The 20,464-nt window shown below is 43.1% G+C and overlaps 3 protein-coding genes across 3 annotated transcripts; 2 read left to right on the top strand and 1 right to left on the bottom strand.

Moving 5' to 3' along the window:
• Window positions 1-463: 463 nt before the first annotated feature.
• Window positions 464-1,916, bottom strand: LOC141656997 (long-chain-alcohol O-fatty-acyltransferase-like). Its single transcript, XM_074464096.1, has one exon. It carries the CDS (start codon window positions 1,660-1,662, stop codon window positions 568-570), a length of 1,095 nt encoding a protein of 364 aa, XP_074320197.1. The 5' UTR covers window positions 1,663-1,916; the 3' UTR covers window positions 464-567.
• Window positions 1,917-7,063: 5,147 nt separating this feature from the next.
• LOC141656996 (uncharacterized) lies at window positions 7,064-8,917 on the top strand. Its single transcript, XM_074464095.1, has 5 exons — window positions 7,064-7,129; window positions 7,654-7,717; window positions 7,839-8,046; window positions 8,161-8,240; window positions 8,439-8,917. Exons 3-5 carry the CDS (start codon window positions 7,961-7,963, stop codon window positions 8,669-8,671), a joined length of 399 nt encoding a protein of 132 aa, XP_074320196.1. The 5' UTR covers window positions 7,064-7,129; window positions 7,654-7,717; window positions 7,839-7,960; the 3' UTR covers window positions 8,672-8,917.
• Window positions 8,918-11,998: 3,081 nt separating this feature from the next.
• LOC141655974 (putative long-chain-alcohol O-fatty-acyltransferase 5) lies at window positions 11,999-13,475 on the top strand. Its single transcript, XM_074462951.1, has one exon. It carries the CDS (start codon window positions 12,099-12,101, stop codon window positions 13,200-13,202), a length of 1,104 nt encoding a protein of 367 aa, XP_074319052.1. The 5' UTR covers window positions 11,999-12,098; the 3' UTR covers window positions 13,203-13,475.
• The last annotated feature ends 6,989 nt before the right edge of the window (window positions 13,476-20,464 follow it).

The raw sequence follows: 20,464 nt of genomic DNA, 5'->3' as shown, positions 1-20,464 counted from the left end.
ATTCACAATAGTTGTTGAAAATATCAATGATGAGCCTTTGACGGGTGAACAAGCTAAGACCCAAATCGAACAAGTGATGAGGAGCATGAGGAAATTAACGATCAAGTCGAACACATGAGTCATGACTCACGAGCGATCACATAAAGCAAGCCCTCGGTTCTGTTCAAATAATTCGGGGAAATACTAAGCGATTATGTGTAACAACATACCGAGTTTGAAGATGAAAATGGTTACTCAAACGATCCGATTCATTCCAATAATGTTAAATCCTTAGACGACCATTTCTTTGATTTCTTCCACTTTCTCGCTTAATCTTTCATTTCTCTCTCGACTCTCATGTAAGACCGCGCCTAGCTACTTTGTCTCCTCTTTAATTTAGACCGTATTGTTTATGATTTAATTCAGATAACATGACATTATAAAAACGAACGAAATCAAAGAATAGAGAGTATACACAACCTAATTCATGAATTCGATTCAAACACATTTAAAAATGGTAATCCACAAATACGTTCATCATTGTACAATAATAATCAAATTTAATTACAATCATAATCGAGTCACAAATTACAAATCCGAAATAAATATCCCCTTGACAAACCCATAAAACGTCTTAAACTCCTCAATAGTCCTAATATCAACTTGATTCCTCGTTAAAGGAGGAAAAAACCACAAATAAGCCGTAGCCATAACAAACCCGATCGTCAACGGGCCGGTCACAACCCGACCCAATCTCACCTTCCGACCCAACCCATTCTTCACCACAACCTCAACAACCACACACACCCCATGCAACACAAAAAACCAAGTCACCTCCCACGACGGCCTAACACGTGTCATATAATAAAATATCAACTCATGCACAAGCCCAGACACTAAAAACGACGTCGCTTGAGCCAATCCTAGGGCCAAATCTTTTCCAACGTACTTTGACGAAAATACCCTTACGGGTTTATATACCGTGTGACGCAGTGTATCCGTTACCATGAGGTTCCATCTCCTGCCCCAAAAATCTTGGAGCGATGTTGACATGTATGGTTCATCCGACGGCGGAACGAGCTCCACGTGTAACAACGGGCCCACCAATTTATTCGCGATATCAATTACTAAGTCAACGAGTAAATATAGTAAAACACAGTAAATTACGAAGGTAACTCCTGGGTGTAATTGAATTTTGTAACGGTCACATATTGTGATCAATATGGACGAAATTAACGTCTTTGACCAGAAATTTAAGGGAATTACTTTAGTTGGTTTTTTTGCAAGGGTAGTTTGGTCATTTCCTTTGACAGGAAATGCTGCAATGAACATGAATCTAAAAAGTGATTTTATTGGTTCGCGATCATTTTCAAGGTTGTGTACATCTGACCCTTCCTTTGTCCCTTTTTCTGTCCCCTTAGGGACAGTTAAGGGGCCGAGGTCAAAGGCGAAGAGGAGAAGCTTGGAAGAGGCTAGCCAGGTTATGAAAAAGGAAGTTATTCCGGTTGGAAGAACCGGGTATATCGATAAGGGGAGTAGTATGTAGAGACATATGATCGGAATAAGCGATAAAAGACGTAATTTTCCTTTGGGTAATTTAGAAGAAATGAAATAACAATAACATAATGATGCAAAAATAATTGACCATACCTTAATGAGTGATTTAATTGCTTCATTTCCCATATGATTGATAAATTGATTGGTTGTGTTTATGAGAAGTTGTTGGCCTTGTTAGTTGCCTTGCTTGTTGTCTTGTTGTTTATTGCTTTGTTTTGAACCTTTGGTGTGAGTTAGTGGATGCTTTTTGGAGATTGTGGTATTGGTTATGATATATTTGATGTGGATCGTCACAAAATGCACATTTTTGTTGATAACTTTAGACCATGATTTTGGTAATTAGTTTTGGTCAAGGTGCCACAATGTGACTTTAATTTTGGTATGGGTCAGGTTGTAACCAGGATCGTAATGGTTGTTAAACCCGTACTAGAATGAATTGACTCGTCGTAATGTGTATTAGAGGATAAGATTTAAAATTATGGAGGGACATACTTAAAAATGGCTCAATTTTAGTTGTCTTGTAGCAAAATAACTTGAGAATGATCTGGTTTGTGTCAAACATTTGGATCTAGATCTGATTTTGTGCAATCCAAATCTTTTTTTTCAACTTCTTAATGAATCGATAAAACAAATTCAACCCCGATGCATATCCAAACACTCTGCAATTTATAGCCAATCCACTATATTTTTTTATTATAACAAGTCTAGTAGTTATGCCTTCAAAAAAAAAAAGATCGAACCGGGTTCATCATGAATGGATTGATAATCATCTGAATCGAGGTTTCAAATAGTGAATTTAGGTATGAGTTGTACAAACTCTTATTTCAGTTCAGCTCAGAATAGTTCACTTAAGTTCAGCTCCAATAAATTTAGACAGTTTCACATCATTCTCTCTCTAGTTTTCTCTTCCCCATCTCTCTAAACAAAACAAAACCCTAATTTTATTTTTGATCCGCCGCCACCGCATTCCACACACTACCTCCCTTCTCCTCCCCCAACCTTTCGCCGGAGATGGGCGGATTCGGTCCTTCATTTTCTTCTTCCTCCGTGGCTCTCTTTCCTTCGAGTTTTTTTGATGATCGACCTTGTTGACTGCTCGATTGGTTGTGAAGTTCGGCCTTGTTGATCCACATTACTACTCTTCTTCCGATTCTCCGCCTTGTCTGCGTGAGTCTTACATGCATCCTTGGTCAGGGGGTGTTTCCCCTACCCCTCGCCGCTTTCCCCACCTCCTGGTAAGGCCTCTGTTGTCCTTAATTTTAATATGTCTTGGTGGTCGGTTGATGTCAGGCCGTCTTTTATTATGTTTTGTTGATGAGCTTTACTTTTCGGGTCTGTATTGGGACCGATTGGTGATCTCCCCATTTCCCCACCAATCGGTCCGTTGTCTGGGGTGTCAGTTGCAGTTTGGGACCAATTGGTGATCCCCCACATTTCCCCCACCTATCGGTTATCTGCATTGTCTGTCACTTGTCTGGTTTTCGGTTGTTGTTTGTCGGGTTTATGGTCAGTGATGGTATCAAGTTATACCTTGCAAGTGCACGATATGTCGATGCACACTTTAGAGGGTCGATCCCACAAGGAGTAGGTGGACTACTAATCGTTCTAATCCACGAGCTTAGCTAAGTCGGAGAAAATAAGGATGAGTTGATTAACTAAAGGCTAGACTAAAGAGCAAGATATAAAAATACTAATTAAATTCTAAAATAAAGAAGCAAGCAAATTGGTATGGTTTTACTTGATTGATAAAAAGCCTAGGGCGTGATTAAGCGGCAAACAATCATGATTACCATATTAATTCCGTCAATTAGTCATCATGGGGTAATTAGTTAGGGGAAAACGCCTCTAACTCGCCTATTAACTCCCTCCCGGGCTCATAATAGAACACTAGACCTACCGACTCACCTCTCTTCCGGGTTCGTGACTCGGACCCATCCTATGCAAGTTCTAGGATCCGAAAACGCGCGCCATCCCCAAGATCCCCGACTCGATGCTAGGAGGCACTAAGTACGCGATTAATTCCCGGGTTTTCTAACCCTTTTTCCAAAGGTGAAAGTCAACCCGGTTCCCCAAAGGCACCCTTTCGAGGTTCTCCCTCCCGGGTTCAACCTAGATTGGCAATGAATGTAAAAGGGTGGTCAACTAAGTACCTAACCAACTCCCATTGGTGGACAAGGGTACCCAACTAACCAAGCTCCCAATTAAAACATAATCAAGTAAATTCCCTTGGAAAACCCCACTAATCTCCCCTTAACAACCAACTTAAATGGATTCAATTATATTAATCACTCATGGTAATGCCTAACCACACCCTAGTAAGAAACTACTCACTAATCATGTTTATTAAGACAAAAGAAACAATAAAGATGAAGTCTTTAAGCATAAACATAATGGGAGGATGAATTCTACTTCTAAACATGCAACAATCCAACAACAAATATGAAGAAAGATAATTTAAACTAATAATGAGGATGATTAGACTAAAAGACACAACTTTTAACAAGGAGCAACTCAAAGATTCAATCTTTGACACAAGGAAATCAAAGACTTAATCTTTGGGTGTAAATAACAAGGATGAACAAAGGAAAGATGAACAAGAGTGAAGATAACAACAATCAAACAACAAGGATGGAAATTATTTAACATAAACAACCAAACAAAACTTAATGGAAGAGCAAATGTAAACTAATGAAATTAGGAAGAGAAACAATACCAACTCAATAGCAAGAAAGGAATTTGGATTGAACAATAAGGAAGGAGAAACCTTCAATCTTCTTACAACCCAATTTCTACTACTAATAATTGAAGAACTTGTCTAATTAAGGAAAGATTAACAAGGTAATTAACAAGGTTCAAACTTGGAAAAGGAAATTAATTCAGATCTGGGAGTGTGTGTACAAATGGTTAAGGGAGGGGGTATATATAGTTTGCACCAAGGTTAGGGTAGGATTTGTAAATGGGCTTGAAACACGAGTTTGTACTCCCGGCCGGTCAACCGGCTGCCGGGCCTATGGCCGGCTGGGAGGTTCCTGGAAGTTGAATTATCTTTTGGACGTCATCAGGTGTCCTTGGTCGGGCAACCGGCTGCCGGTCACTGACCGGCTGGGGGCACGTTGACTTCAATCTTGACTTCTGGGCTCTAGGGGAACTCTCAGCCGGGTGGCCGGCTGCCGGCCTTATGACCGGCTGGGAAGTTCCTGTAACTTCCTTAATATTTTCAGCTCACTTGTTCTCCCAGCCGGCCGGCCGGCTGCCGGGCCACCGACTGGGAATCCTCTTTGCTTGGTTTTGACTTGAATTGTATACATTTGGTGTTCCAGTAATGGACCGACCGTTAGGTCTACCTACTGAATACTTCTCAGCATCATTTCCTTCCTCTTCCATGCATAGTTTAGTCAACCCGTCTTCTTCGCTTCATTTCTTCCGTTCCCGCCTCAATTTCTGCAAGGAAACCACAATGTCATAGTAACGGGAATCGGGACACGAAATGCGAGAAAGGACGTACAAAACCGACTCAAATGGAGTCGAAAAGCATGAAAATAGAGGGGAAAAATGGTGCAAAAGGATCCTATATCAGTCAGTTTATTTTTTGGACTTTGTTGGTCTTGTTGCATGTGAGGCTGCGGTCTCGGGAGGCTTTTTTGAGAATCGCGTTTTGTTTTGGGTTTATTGTGGTCACTGTGTCTGACCGATCAGTTTCGGTAGTCGTGTTGTGGTCGTTGGGTCTGTCTTTTCGTTTGGAATGAGTATACGGTTGAAGGTTTTTGGGTATGTGAAGTGTCACGGTTGGGTTGAGTTGGGGTATGGTATATGTGTTGGTTTGGTCGGCTGCGGTGGTCTCTTATACAAGCTTATGGTGTTTAAATTTCTTGTCAGTCTTTTTATGTTTTTCCGAATAATTTTAGTCGTTCATTCAAGGATGTCTTGGGTGTCCTGTCCTTGTATCCTTGGGGTTTTGGCTATCATTGCCTCTTCACGGATGTCTTGGGTGTCCTGTCTCGTTATCCCTGGGGGTTTTGGTCATTGTTAAGGAAGATTGGTGTCTGGTTCAGGTTGGATCCGTCAGTAGACGGTGCTTAAAAGCAAATATGGACAAAATATTGGATGAGGGGTGTTCCTTGAGGTGGTTTGTAGGCATGTTGGGTTCGTTGATCCGTCGTTCGTGTGACTGTCGAGTTTCTTTGTCTTGGTGTAGGAGTCCTTGCTCCATCGGAAGCAGCATGTTGTCTGCTATTCACCTTTCTTTTCTACGCTCTTGTGGCGTAATTACACCATGCCATCGTCACTTCGCTACTCACTCGCATCAGGGGCTTTCAGGAGATGTTAGATGCTTGCAAGACGAGGATAAGGGGACGCGCCTCAACTATTTCGTACTCCACCAACCTGGTTTTCCTTCCCGACATTGTCTTTTGCTAGGTTTTAATAGTTATTTTGTAGTGATATTTGCTTACAAGTGTAATAAGGGCATTCTATGCCTGAACATTATGTAGGTATAACTTTCTTTACTGCTGCAAAAAAAAAAAATCGACAATTTCAATCCAAAAGAATCCTTACACCTTAAAAAGAGACAACTTCAAGCTACTGTAGCTATGAATAGTTCCCTTTCCATCCTCACCCTTGATCTCTCCTTCAATCCTAGCCTTCCATTCTAACTTTTTCTAACTTTTCTCTCTTTCATTCACTGCCTTTCATTTTTGCTTTTCCATCTTACTGCTCAATTTCCAACCCAGTTCAGGTATTCACCACCAAAAACCCTCTTCTCACTTGCTCACCCTTTTCTCTGGACCGCTCAATTCCATCATCGACATGCCCTGCTTCTAAATCACGCTCATTTGCTCATCTTCATCCTCACATGGCAATTACTTTCCCAATATCAGGTATTTCGTTACTACTATTTCTCATCAATTTATTTATTTTTTTATTTTTTCATTTTCGACCTAATTCACAACCTTAATTGTTAATGTTGTTCCATTTTTGTTGTTGTTTCGGTAGATTTTGTTATTGTTGGGGTATTATAATGATTTTTTGAGTTTGAAAATAGTTGTTTTTGGTACTGTGTGCGATTCCTTCTCGTTGTTGTTGGGGTTCCCTAATCTGCCAATTTCATTGTTTCCTAACCATTTATTGTTGGTTTCGAGGTATTCGCATTCCTGATTGTTGTTGTGTTGTGTATCTTTGCTGTTTTGTTTAGCTTGATGTTTTATTTAACTTGTTTGATTGCACAAATGGTTGTGTGTTTCATTTAAGAGGTTCAATTGTCTACCCGTTTCTCCTTCTTATCGTCTATTATTGTTTGTTTTTGGTTTCTAGGCAATGAATATGAACAAAGAAGATATCTTTAAAGCCCTTGAAGTGATAGAAAGAGACTCCATTGCCATTGCTGACAGTTATACTTCTCTTTTTGCTTCTCTTCGATTAGCACTTTGCTGTTATCTGCTAATTGACTGATTCTGGAATGTTTGCTTGTATGGATAGGAGATGAATGAATGTTTGCTTGTATGGATAGGAGATGAACCTTGGCTAATTTTTGAACTACCCATTTGGGATATATGTAACAGCCAAAGTCAGCGTGATCTATCTACCAAATATTAATGTAAAGCCCTTGTTTTTACCTTAAACTTCTCTTTGCACTCCTAATCTTAGTCGTATTGCTTCCCTTTGCTGCTTACTCACAGCCACCTTCATTTTCTCACTGCTTATCTTATTGTCTCTTCTAATCTCCAACACTAAAGCCCTCTTATCTTCACTTAAAATTTACGGATCGCTCGCAAATCATATGCTGTGAACTTGGTAAAGTTCTCAATTACTTATATTTAAATCTTTTTTCTGATTGTGCAATTCCGGTAAGAAAGGTCTTCCGCTTTCTTAAAATTAGGGTCTTTATTTCGATTTCGATTGCACCTGCATTTCTATATTTTTGTAATTATTTTTTTGTTAGGATTTTGATTTCAGGTTCCAAACTGAATGCAGGGATCCCGTTTGTGAGAGAACTAACGTGCTGTTACTTTATAAACGTTCTGATCGCGAATTAGAAAGCGAGTGCAGATCCGTTAGCTATGCAAATGTAGATCACGATTTTACTCTTTTTTTTTAACTAAAAACTGTCCTTTTTCTTAGGTCAGAGACTGGTGGCTGCTTTATGCAGTGACATCTGTAGTGGTTTTGTCAGCCCAGATTTCCGGTGAGTATTCATCTAATTAGATTGGTGCTTATTAGAGTCTTGATTTTTTGGGCGGAATCGCCATTGCTTTGGGATTAGAGTATGAACGTGCCTTTATACAATGTCATTTATGTTTTTCGAGGTTCCCCAATCTGCCGATTTTATAGTTCACCTCTCGCTCAAAGGTATTTACTCCTCCTTATAAGCGATTTTGCGTTCCATTTGTTTTTTTTTCTCCTCAAAGGTATTTACTCCTTATTAGCGATGATTTTGCGTTCCATTTTTTTTGTTTGTTTAGGTTTGGTTCCGTTTTTGGGAAGTTTCTCACTGTTTTATTCCGCTATTGTTAGGTTTGTTTTCAATTGTTATTTATTGTTATTATTGCTTTATTATTACTACTGCTCTTACTATTATTATTACAATTTAATTTAATTCTGATCACTTTACTATTGTTAAAATCCTAGGGCTGGAGTTGGCATTGGTCAGTTTGAGTTATTTGGAGCTTTGAGGAGAAACTTAAGTACTAGGGCCATTGTTTTGAATGGTGAGTTAGAGTGTTGTAGTGTTGTTGTGTTGTTGGTTTTGTCGCTTGCCAAGTATTGTTAATATTGTTATTGCTATTCCTTCATTAAACCTGTATAGACTGTTCAATTGGTGTGGAGTCCCTTTGGTCTTGTGGTATGATCAGCCTTGTTCTTGTTGCTTTATCGATTGTATAATGGCTTTATCTTTGTGAGTGCAGTTATCGTGGGATGCGGTGTTCAGTATAAACTGGCCTTGTATTGTCTTCTCCGTCCAATTCATCAGGGTGTGTGTAGTGGACACGGGCATGAAGTTACTGCTGGTGAGCGGTCCCAGGGATGGGTTCGTGGGTGTAGTGTAGACCTCGATAGTCTGTTCATTGGGTTACCGTGTAATACCTACCAGGTTCGGGCGAGTCTACTGTTGCTGGGCCCTGTCTTGTTCTACTTATAGTTGACATTGTGTTTTATTAAGCTCACCGTTGCTATCCTTCCCGACAGTTCTCATATCTGTGATGTTTTTCCTAAGTATCAAGTTTGTGCGCCGGTGGAGCCGAAGAAAGATCGTTCATTTCAGATTGGTCCTCCGACCGTGGTCTAACCGCTGCCTTATTTTTTTCCCTAGAAATCTATTCTCTCTGTATTTCGGTTGCATTGCGCATGGATTGGGAATAGTGTCTTATACACGGCCATTCTGGTACACTGATTTGTTTTCTCTTGTCTGCTAATAATTATTTATGATGCGTAGGTTCAGGTGTGGCCCACCAATGTAATACAGTTGTTCTGTGTGGGCAATTTCACATCGATGACAGAGAAAACCATGCTCCCGCCCCCGTCTTTTGCGCTCTGTATGATCTCCAACTTTAAATAGTGCCATTTAACCTGGGATGTAGCACCACCTTCTGTGGTCTAACGTCTTGGTTATGATTTCACTTCGCATCCCGCTTAGTCTCTCACATTCCTGATCATACTTTTTGGTGTTTTATGCGTATCTGTTGGGTTGCGCTTTGGTTGGGATGGTCTCTGTGTTTCAGGATTGTAAGTTTTCCTGAACCTTAACCTTTCATCGTTAATATTAGCTTGCCCTTATTTGGTGCTTTTAAAGGCTTCCTCTTAGACATATTTGTGTTGTTGTTTACCCGTCCTGAGAGTTGCAGACGGTTTCTCGCGGTACTGAAAGAGGGCGATGCTGGTTGCAGCAGCGCAACTGATGGTGGTGGTTTTGAAGGTGACTCGCGTCGGAGAGGCGGATGCGAGATGTATTAGGTGATGAGGGTTGGTGAAAAGAAGTCATTAGTTTCAACTCTTGAGTCCTAGACAAATCCAGATAAGGTACTTAATCCCCAACTCCAATTCATTAGTATAATTTTCATGTGTGGTTTTTTATAGTCATATTGAGTTTGGTGAAGGATTGATTAACTGGACGTGCGCGTACGGGGTTGGGAGTAGAGGTTCAGAATAAAAGAATATTTTTGTTTTGGACAGCTTGACTTAGGAAATTATAGGGGTCAGACAATAGTTTTGTGGTAGTAGACACAAAGAAGAGAGCGAAGGGGTCCGATTTTTGTGGGTTTCTGGGAGTTAGAATCTTCACTTCATAGTTAGTATTACAGAATTGTAGTTAGATCAAGTAAAGCAGGTCCCTTATATTGGGTTCTGATAAGCTTATCATAAAGAGAAATTATTATTTATATCCATGTGCGTAATTGGTTTCAGTTTAAATCCTTCATTTTGGGTTGTTTAAGTCCATTTACCACATTGACTCTTGACATTATCACCTAGCCCGAACTCATGAAGATCAAAACTAATCTTGTAGTTGTCTTTATACCCACAAAAAGAAAGGCTTAAACTCTAAAAACAAGTTTTTCGAGAGGCCCTAATTTCTTATTTAAAGACTTGGACGCTAAGATAAGCTCCCTTTTTATTCCTGTGCAGGCAGCCATTCATAACCGGCAGGGTCTGTTTCTCTATATCGCAGAAGTCGTTTTCTGATACTCTTGGTTTTGGAACATGACTATCATTAATATCTGCCGAACGAGTATGTGTGGTACCATATTTGGGTTTTAAATTGCACTTATTATGATATTAGCTCAACTACCAACAACATGAAAAATGGTCTTTGTGTAATACACCAGAATCTCAAGAGAACATATTACTTGACGCATTGCTTAGCCCTCTTCTTTTCCCTATGTCAATAAAGTCCTTAAGCATGAAGAACTGCAGGGTATATAGTTGGCTAATTTTAGGTATTCACGTTTTCTAAAATCTTCAATTTATTTGCTAATGTTTACCTTTCAAATAATACAAGTGACTCAATCCCCTGTAGTGCCAAGCTTCTCGCATGATTCATCATCACATTTACTTTTAATATCAGTACAAATGTAACTTAGCAAATACATTACACGATATCTCCAGCGTACTCTCTTGGCGTATAACGGTCACATTAGCGAGGATTCAACGAGTTTGTTGTACATAGTTCGAAAAACAACTCATATTCAGTGCCCTCCAAAAACAATTAACTTATAAATGTTTTTAAATTATATTGGGTATCGTAAGAGGTATTACATAAGTTAGATCACGTATATACAATCCGTAAACAATTGGCACAACATATATAGTGACCTACAGTTTTTTTGGCACCCGTAAGCCAGGTAGTTTGTGTGCAAGTAATCACCGAAGGCAACAATTGTAAGGGCTATTACTATTCGCTCCAAAACCCAACTTATAGGACTCCTTTGCATATGAAGGAACTACGTTGTTTAGCGCCATCCGTGTTTCATGTCTGGTTACCTCTAATTGATAAGATGAGCCTATTTTTACTACAATACTCAAGACGTACTAATCTGTGTTGTGTTGTATACCCTCTACGATGCTATTAATTCCAATATTTACATTATGTGCAGTACGTAGTGTATTGCTTACCGTTTAATACATAAATCGTATGGACTGTCAATCGTAATAAGAAATTTCACTGTGATACGTGTTAATGAGGTTGTTTACACGATTAACCAAATTGGGGCACCGCGCCCGGTAGGGCGCGGAGCAACAACTAGTAAGGTCTAAAAGTACCAACATATTGATTTTCGATTGGATTTTTTTCCTTTGAATCAATTCGATTTTCATTCAATTTATATTTCTGTTGTTATCTACATCCAATCATCCATGGCAATAAAATGAAACACTAATAAAATACTGAATACATTCTTGTAAGGTTCAACTCGCTTGTTGAATCAATTTTGCCCAATTTATATTTTCCGTATATTATGTAGATATCAATTCGTTTAGCCATAAAAGTTGTGAAAGATGGTGGTCACAACCTAGATTCAAATCTCACCCAAAATCAAAATCATTCGTGTAGTTCACTTAACCCTAAAAAAACAGTTATTTCCTCATTACATAATTGTTCCTGTAAGGTGTGAGTACTAATTTTTTCCAACCAACAATTATTAAATGCATTCAACAAGTACCGTTACACATGGCCGGTGTATTAAAATTCCAACTTGCATCATCACCATTATAGCTAGTTTTGCTTAAAATGAATGTATCTATCTTAAACTTAAGACGTGTCAAATATCATATCACATAAATATATAGAACAAATGTTTTGTTTTTCTCTATACAATTAATTTGTTATTATCCTATTTATTTCACATTAATATATTTAACCGGTCTTAAGCGGATAAACTCATCTTAAATGAAAATTTGTGTCTCCATTAATCATTTTTTTTCCCTACACACATATTTACAAGGTCAACCAATCATACTACAAAACATTATAGCACGTTACACGTATAACATTAAAAGTCCAAAATTAGATTTCAAATCTGTTTAGACAAAAAAAACAAATAACAAACTTCTCTTAAAAATCTGATCTAAAAAAAATGTTTGAACAACAAGAAGAAGAAAGTGAAATCAAAGCATTGTTAAAGGTATGGTTACAAGTTTTTATCTCATTAATTTACTCATATTTCTTGGTCTCTAAGTTACCTAAGGGTAAATTTAGGGTTTTTGCTCTATTACCAGTTTTTTACATTTTTACTCTTTTACCACTTTCCCTTTCTACCCCTACAACATCTGGCCTTTCTGGGTTCTTTTTTACCTGGCTTGGTAATTTCAAGCTTTTACTTTTTGCATTTAACCTTGGTCCATTATCCCATGATTTACCCAGAAATTCATTTTTTGGATTTGTATTGGTAGCTGCATTTCCAATTAAAATTAAGCAAGATGGAAATTACTCTTCTACCCCTAGTAAAAAAAAGAAGGTGCAATTGCCTCTTAGTTTGTGGTCAAAGTTTTTTATGTATGTGGTGTTTGTTGGGAGTGGAATATTTTGTTATTCCAAGAAAAATGTGAATCCGAATATTTTATTAGGGATTTATTGTGGAATTATTTACTTGAGTTTGGAGGTTTGTTTGGGATTCTATAATAAATTGTTGGGATCTTTACTCGGAGTAGAGTTATCCCAGCCGTTTAATGAACCGTATTTGTCAACTTCGTTACAAGATTTCTGGGGTAGGAGGTGGAATTTGATGGTATCGGATGTATTACGTCAAACTATATATTTTCCCGTAAGGACATTTTGGGGAAATTGGGTCGGAAAAGGTTGGGCTCAGGGTGTGGGGACGATGGCCGCTTTTGTCGTATCTGGGTTGATGCATGAGCTGTTGTTCTACTACATCACACGTGCGAGTCCCACGTGGGAAGTCACGTGCTTCTTTTTGTTGCATGGGGTGTGCTTGGTTATGGAGATTGGGTTGAAAAGGGCTTTAGGTTTGGAAGAAGATTGGGCTTTGAATTGGGCCTTGGGTGGGCCTTTGACTATTGGGCTTGTAATCGGTACCGGGTTTTGGTTGTTCTTGCCACAGCTTATAAGGAACCAAGTTGATGTTAGGTCTCTTGAAGAAGTCAAGGCTATTGGTCGGCTCGTAGAAAGCATTTCAGGATGGAATCTCACTCAGGTTGTTGGTGGTGTTGGGTTAAGTTGACAAATTTTTTTGATTTGATTGTTGAAATTGTTTTTGTATAATGAAATACGGATTTGTTTAGGAAATGTTGTTAATCGATATTTGAAAGTTGTGTATTACAAATGTATTATATGGAAATGCATGAATTGTTATCATGTATAGCCTTTAATTTTATTTTAATTAGATCTCAAGTATACAATGGCATTTTTCACAAGGAAATTGATGCATAAACAAACCCTTGTTCAATATCTCGATTCGATTGTACTCTACAAATGTTATACAAGTACTTTTCAAGGAATTCAAGGTGATTTACATTTACAAGTTAGAGTGCAAAAAATTTGAGCTTATTTGCACAAATTGAGCATTTTTTTTCCTTCTTTTTGGTTTAAATAAGCGCATTTATGTTACGGGTGAGAATCGAACTCACCGTAAAAGAGTTCTTACCAGTTAAGTTTTTTTTTTTTTTTTTTTTTTTTTTTTTTTTTTTTTGGCAGCTGTAAAGATAACATACTACCATCCCAATTTAGCCCGAGCTAGGTTATGGGCAACCTTATTAAGACGACGCGGTACGAAACTAAAGCAAATACAATGAAACAACAAGAGGTCGGACTCAATATCATGCAGAATCCCCCTGACCAAGTGGTGCAAAGATTCCACCCTAGCAAGTTGAAGAAGTAGTTGAAGACAATCAGAGGATAAATCCAAATGAAGTAAATTACTTCTAGCAGCCCATCTCAAAACTTCCCTAATGCCAATCGCTCGACTTGAATGCGATTCAAAGATCAAAGCTTATGGCAAAAGTCCCATAACATTCCCCATTAGGTGCATAGACAATCCAACCTGCAGAAGCATGTAAAGAACTTACCCAACTCGCATCAACTTTAACTCGGAAAGGAGCACAAGTTCCTTTTTCTCCCACCAAAAAGAACGGAAAATGATTACGATGGGGCATATTCTCGCACCCGGCCGACCGAGTCGACATATTGAGCAAGGTCAAAGATATCCACAAAGAAGTCAACGTGTTAGACAAACCTAACCGACGCACTGTCGGCTGTCACACACTGGGTCTCGGCTAGGCAATCACCAAATAGGGATACATATCCGCGTACTCATATCCAAGACCCCTCGGCATATAGCCAGCCGGCCTGCCATGGGTCCCTCGGCCGAGGGTAGAACCGTCTTTCCACCTGCTAGCCACTTGGCCACTACGTGACAAAAGGTGAAAGTCTATAAATACTCCTCAACCCTCATTGAGGAAAGGATCCGAAAATATAACCAAAACATCTCACAATATACTAATCTGGTATAAACTCCCTTATCTCTCTACAACATACTTTGCCAAGTAACACACAACTTAATCCCTTTTAAGTTTACTGACTTGAGCGTCGGAGTGAGTACGCTCGGTGCCAAGCCGAGCCCTCAGTTTGTTCATTGTTTCAGGAGAGGCCGAAAGGAAGAGTCAAGCAAGGTCATCATTCTACAAGCTTACGTGGTCACAAATAACTGTTTCGGAATTATACCCGGAACAATTGGCGCCGTCTGTGGGAACCTATACTAAAAGCTAGTCAAATCCCTTACAAAAAAAAACACAAAACAAAACCCACCCAGCAAGCTAAGAAGATGTCAAAACAACAAGAAGTAATTGTGAGCGACGAAACCGCATTCTACCAGGATGACACAGTACCCAATTCTGAGATCGTGCAGTCCCCCACCGGTCGAGTAATTCAACCGGCGTACGGGATGCCGATACTACCAGAAACACCGCTGCCCGCCGACCAAGTCACCATCATGGGACATGTGGTTGATGCAACAAATCAAGCTATTCCCCGGACTGATGGGTAGTACGCCGCTAACCCCGTCGGAACGACGGTTCTGAAAGAATAAGACCCACGGGTGCCCGTGAGCCCATAAAGTGACTCCGAACAACTTGACCGGAGCAATGCAAGAGGTTGGGCGTACCAAAACGCCCGGCGGTGCCCGTGTTGCCGGTGGCGACCAAAGTCCTTCCCCCTCGCGGGAGGACAGGCGCCCGCGGCACCAACGAGGCCACCCCCGAAGAAACGAAGAAAGGAGCCCGACTCACCAGAGTCGGATAACAAGAAGCCCTTCCCGCTACGAGGAGAGAAGCCGGACTAGAAATGCGAGGAGCCGATCGCCGCGTGTCATTCGGCATGTGGTCAGACAGCCCCTCCATGACTACGTTCTCGAAGTCTCGGTGCCGACCAAGCTGAAGCTGCCGTCCCTATCATACAAAGGGGACAGTGACCCAACCGACCACGCCGAGGCTTTCGAGTCTTACATGTCGGTATGGGAGCAGCCTGATGAGATATGGTGCCGAGTCTTCCCAACAACCCTGCACGGGATGGCCCAGAGTTGGTACAAAGGGCTACCTAATGGCTCGGTGTACTGTTATGCCGACCTCAGGGATAATTTCATAGCCCAGTACGCTTGCAACAAGCGAAGGGCCGTGGAGACCTCGGATCTCCTGACTATCCGACAGGGGGATGACGAGTCCCTCCGGAGTTATGTCAAGAGATTCGACACTAAGGTTCAGCAGATCCGAGAGCTGAACACTGAGCTGGCGGCCTTCGCACTGATGAAAGGCCTGCCGAAAGGTGAGTTCAAAGATGAGCTCATCAAGTGCGAGGACCTCAACTTAGACTCCGCCAGAAAGATGGTCGACCAAGCCATCAAGGTGGAAGACTATCACAAGACCTGGGTAGGCCACGGTGAAGCTAGGCACCCAGAGAGGAAGAGCCGCCGGGACAACGCAGAGGAAGGACGCCGTGACGAGAATAGGTCACGGCCTGACAGATCTAATAGGAAACAGAGCTCGGCGGGCGCCGAGGGGAGTTCGGGACCATACTACCAGAAGCATTACAGTAATCTCACCCCCCTGGTCGCCACTCCGGCCGAGGTCTTCACCCTAAGCAAGAACGATGGCCAGAAGTGGGCAAGGCCCCCCAAAGCAAAGGGGGACGGCGACATGAGCCAATTTTGCGAGTACCACGGCCACGCCGGCCATAAGACCGACAACTGTCGGCATCTGAGGAACGCCATCGAAGAGCGGGTCCGAGATGGGGCCCTCAGCAAGTATGTAGTTGCCGGCCCAGAAACAAGCGCCGATGGGGCGAATAAGAAATCCGTTTTTCAACGAATGGGAGTAATCCAGTAATGCCCATCCGGGCCCTGACATTGATGTACGTCTTGGACAGGGGGGAAGCACGAAGGCTCGTCTCAAAAGACGAGAGAGATGAAATAGTCAACATCCGAGTGTCGGCCAGAGGGTGCAACATGCAATCCCTCAAAGTGGTTGAAGAAATGAGGCCGGGGACGTACCGGCTGACACACATGGAGGGAGTTCCTTTAATAAGCCATCGGAACACAGACAACCTAAGGGAATATTTCATATAACGGCGGAGGTGTCCAAGACCGTTGTGGACACCCCAACGTGTGATTACACCTTATAAAGAAAAATCCAAGTTTTCCATCAAAATGAAGAATCCCCCTCTATAGTCCTACCAAAGTGGACGCCACGGCAGTCACGAAAGACGCAGTCGAGCCATAACCCCGATTACCTCGGCCAAAGCCGTGAGTGACGGGGGAACGAGCCGATATGCCAAGATGTTTCAAAAGCGTATGAGCACTGTTGAGACGCAAGTCTGACTGCCCCGGCCAATTCGGGAGTGGCAGAGGAAGCGATCAATATGTCTATAGATACGGAAAGCAGTCAAAACGTAAACTCGGTTGCCTCGGCCAAAGCCGGTTGCAACGAGGGAAACGCGACTTGCCAACAGCAGTTGTTACTCGCCACAACGACCAACATGCTTAGAAACGTATAAGTACGGTTGAGAAACGCAAATCGGACGCCTCGGCCAGACCGAGAGTGAAAGAGGAAGCGATCAACACGTCTACAGATACGAACGCTGTCACGCCGTAACCCCGATTGCCTCGGCCAGACCGAGAGTGACGGGGACACAACGACCGATACGCTAACATGTTCACAACGGTGGTTGGGAAACGCAAATCTGACCGCCTCGGGCGGTGGAGGAAGCGACCGACATGCCAACATGTTTAAAGACGTTAAGTACAGTTGAGATACGCGTTCTAACTGCCTCGGCCAAGCCGAAGGTAAAAACGAACAGAAAAAAAAAAGCGCTCAACTAATAACGCAAGAAGACAACTCAGATAAAAATAAGATAAAGACCTCGGCTAAGCCGGAGGCAAAATAAGCAAACTCTTATTGAAATGTTTACAGGTAATACAAAGAAAGAAGTCGACGGCCGTCCCAATAAGGATAGCCTAAACTCAACCTACCAAAGTTTTACAAAAAAAGAGAAGGAACAGCAAAAGGTTACAGACATAAGACATTAAGTGCCAAAAGATGGCAGGGAGGAAAGGCTCAATAGTTGGCCCCCGAACAGCTGAAGCTATCCGAGATGTCGGGTGAATCTGGTGACGACCGCCCGTCTCCCTATGCCTGATTCTGCTCGCCATCAGCAGCAGTAACGGCATCACCATCAGTGGGCGACTCAGAAGCCGGCTTGGCAGCTTCAGCTGCCTTCGCCCTCTCAGCTTCCTCCCTGGTCGCCTTCACCTATTCAGCATGGGCCGCCTTCTCCGCAGCCTCCTCTTTCTCCTTCTTCACCTCTGCCTCCTCCGCAGCCTTCGCCTCCGCAGCAGCCGCCTTAGCATCAAGCTTATCATCAAGCATCTGGTCAAATTTTTGCCATCGGAAGGAGCCTTCAGGAAAGAGCTCTCCGATCACTTCTCTGGCGGCTTCTTCGGCCTGGTCCCGGTATTGGGCGCACATGTTAGGGATGACGACACTTTGGAACGTCTCAATGTCCTCCTCCCTCTGGGCGAGGATAGCCCTCGTGTTCCGATGCGCCTTCGCCTGAGCCGTGTACAGAGACTTCCATTCTTCCCTCTTATCAACAGCAAAGTCGAAAGCAGCCTGAAGCTTGTCACGCTCCTCCCGCAGCTTAGCGGCGTCAGCCTCCGCAGCCTTAACCTTGGCCCTCTCGGCTAGGACCGCCTTGTCAGCTTCCTCCCTAAGCTCTCGCTCAGCAAGGAGGTCTTTCTTAGCAGCCTGGAAGTCCTTCGCCGACCCCTCGGCCTTCTTCTTAGAGGCGGCAAGCTCGAGCTTAAGCCGTTCAAGCACAGGGGCAGCTTCAGCCATGACTTTTTCTTGTTCCATAATATGAGCACCGGCCATATCAACCCACTTCGCCAGCATCTGGGACAACTTTATGCCCTCCGCCCTAATCTGGGCGGGGGAAGGCTTCGGGGAGGAGGGGACGACGGCGGCATTTTTATCGCCCCACTGCATAGGCCGCTTCCCCATTTGCCGTTCAGTTGGACCGGCAGCCGGCAGCGTTTGATCTACAAAAAATTCGGACAAAGCATCCACGTCAACATTCATTGACATGCCAGAGAGCCTGTCATTAGGAACGCCTAATGAACCAGCTAAATCTGAGTCACAGGTTAGATCCGTACCAGGCTTGGCCTTCTTGGTTGGAGGCCCCTTTTCTTTACCGGCCTCGGTGATGTGGCAAGAGCAGACGCATCTCTTTTCTCTTATTTGAAAGAGGAGGACCCTCAGCAACGGTGACCTCCTCTTCAACGTCGACGACCACCACCACCTGCTCCTTTTGGACAACGGGGTTTGCAGATTGGATTGGGGTTGATGTCGTTGCCGCCGTAGACGTTTTCTTTAGTTTCCGCGCGACGTTCCCAAAGAATCCGCGCTGAGCCGCCACAAATCCAGCTCCTTCAACTTCTGCTCCATAAGTTCGTTTGGGGCCGGTCTGCGATCACGCGGCAAGGCCTTGGGGTGCAACTCAACAACTTTCCCGTCCTCGTCAAGTCCAAACCTCTTGAGGATCTCGGCAGACAGTCCCGGGCCAAACCGGTCTGCAAAAGAAACGAAGCAGAAGTTAAGCAAAAGAAATAAAACAAGTTCAAAAACAGAAGCATAGAAAGCAAAGGTGGGCCTCACACCGACCCCACTCACCCCGTTCGAGGGCCGGTATGAGGCCGACGTGGCAGAGCGGCTTATCCTGAAGAACGATCTGCGTCGGGGGCATCCATCCCTTCGCCGTCCCATCACTCTCGGCCTCAAACAGCCTCATTGCCCGTTTTTCGTCCTCATTAAGAGGGACCCTGTTGGCGTCCATCTTAAGCTTACTCCGGAAGACGTATTTATCATGCTCCCCTTTGCTCTCGCACCGCAAATTGACGCGGTGCTGGAAGGACCGAGGCAGCGGATAATCCTCCGGAACCTCAACGTACACCCACCGCCCCCTCCAGTCCTTGCAAGACGTCAGCTTGGTCACGGTGGCGGCTCCGGCTCGGTTTGTATGCTATACCATCCATGGCCGCCTAGGGTAGTCGGTTTGAGATGGTGGAGCCGGCGGAAGAGGTTCACCGTTGGGGCCTCCCCTTTGAAAAGACACAACCATACAAAACCAATAATCGTCCTGATGGCCAACGGATGCAGTTGGGCCACGGCGACGTTCATCGCTTTAATAATGGCAACGACGTAGTCATTCAGAGGATACCGGAGCCCGTACTCCAGGTGTCTTATATATACGCCGATACAGCCCTTGGGAGGGCAACAGACCGCCTGACCCTCCTTAGGGATAACAATTCTATACTCCCTGCCGAAGGAGAAATGGTGTTCAAAAAGGTCGGAGCCGGAGCAGCTAGCGAACTTATTCGTCCAGGCACGATCAGGGCTGATCGAACAGGCGTCGCCGTGATCCAAGAGATGCGGCCTCTCTATGGCAGAAGGGGTCGCCCCATCATCATCATCATCATCATCATCGTCCTCATCATCATCAATACCCTCCATGTATCTCTCATCAATCTCAGGAGAAAGCGGCCTGGGACCCCCAACGGTTAACGGGGTGACAATCAGTGCCTCCTCTTCATCAGGGCGCGACGGGGAGCTCCCCGGCGCAGAAGTACCAGGTCCAGCATCAGCAGAAGACATGACAACAAATACTTAACAAACAAAAGTTGAAAAATTTGTTTGATTACCTTGAAAAGTGTTACGCCGAGTAAACGCTTTGAAGACTAGAGAGAAGTTTCGTCGAAAAAAACTAGAGAGAAGAGATTTTTTTGAGAAGATGAATTTTTGGTGGCCAAAATCAGGGGGTAACTGCTCTATTTATAGAGCAAAGCCCATGAGACGGACCAATCAGGGCAAAACCCATGAAGCGTCAACCAATCAACACCGAGCCACGTGTCAAGCATGCAGCCATGGAATGTCAATCGAC

Source organism: Silene latifolia, chromosome 5 (assembly GCF_048544455.1).
Source record: "Silene latifolia isolate original U9 population chromosome 5, ASM4854445v1, whole genome shotgun sequence".
Lineage (NCBI taxonomy): Eukaryota > Viridiplantae > Streptophyta > Magnoliopsida > Caryophyllales > Caryophyllaceae > Silene > Silene latifolia.
The sequence above is the reverse complement of the archived record's forward strand: the minus strand, read 5'-3'. Positions and strand labels throughout refer to the sequence as shown.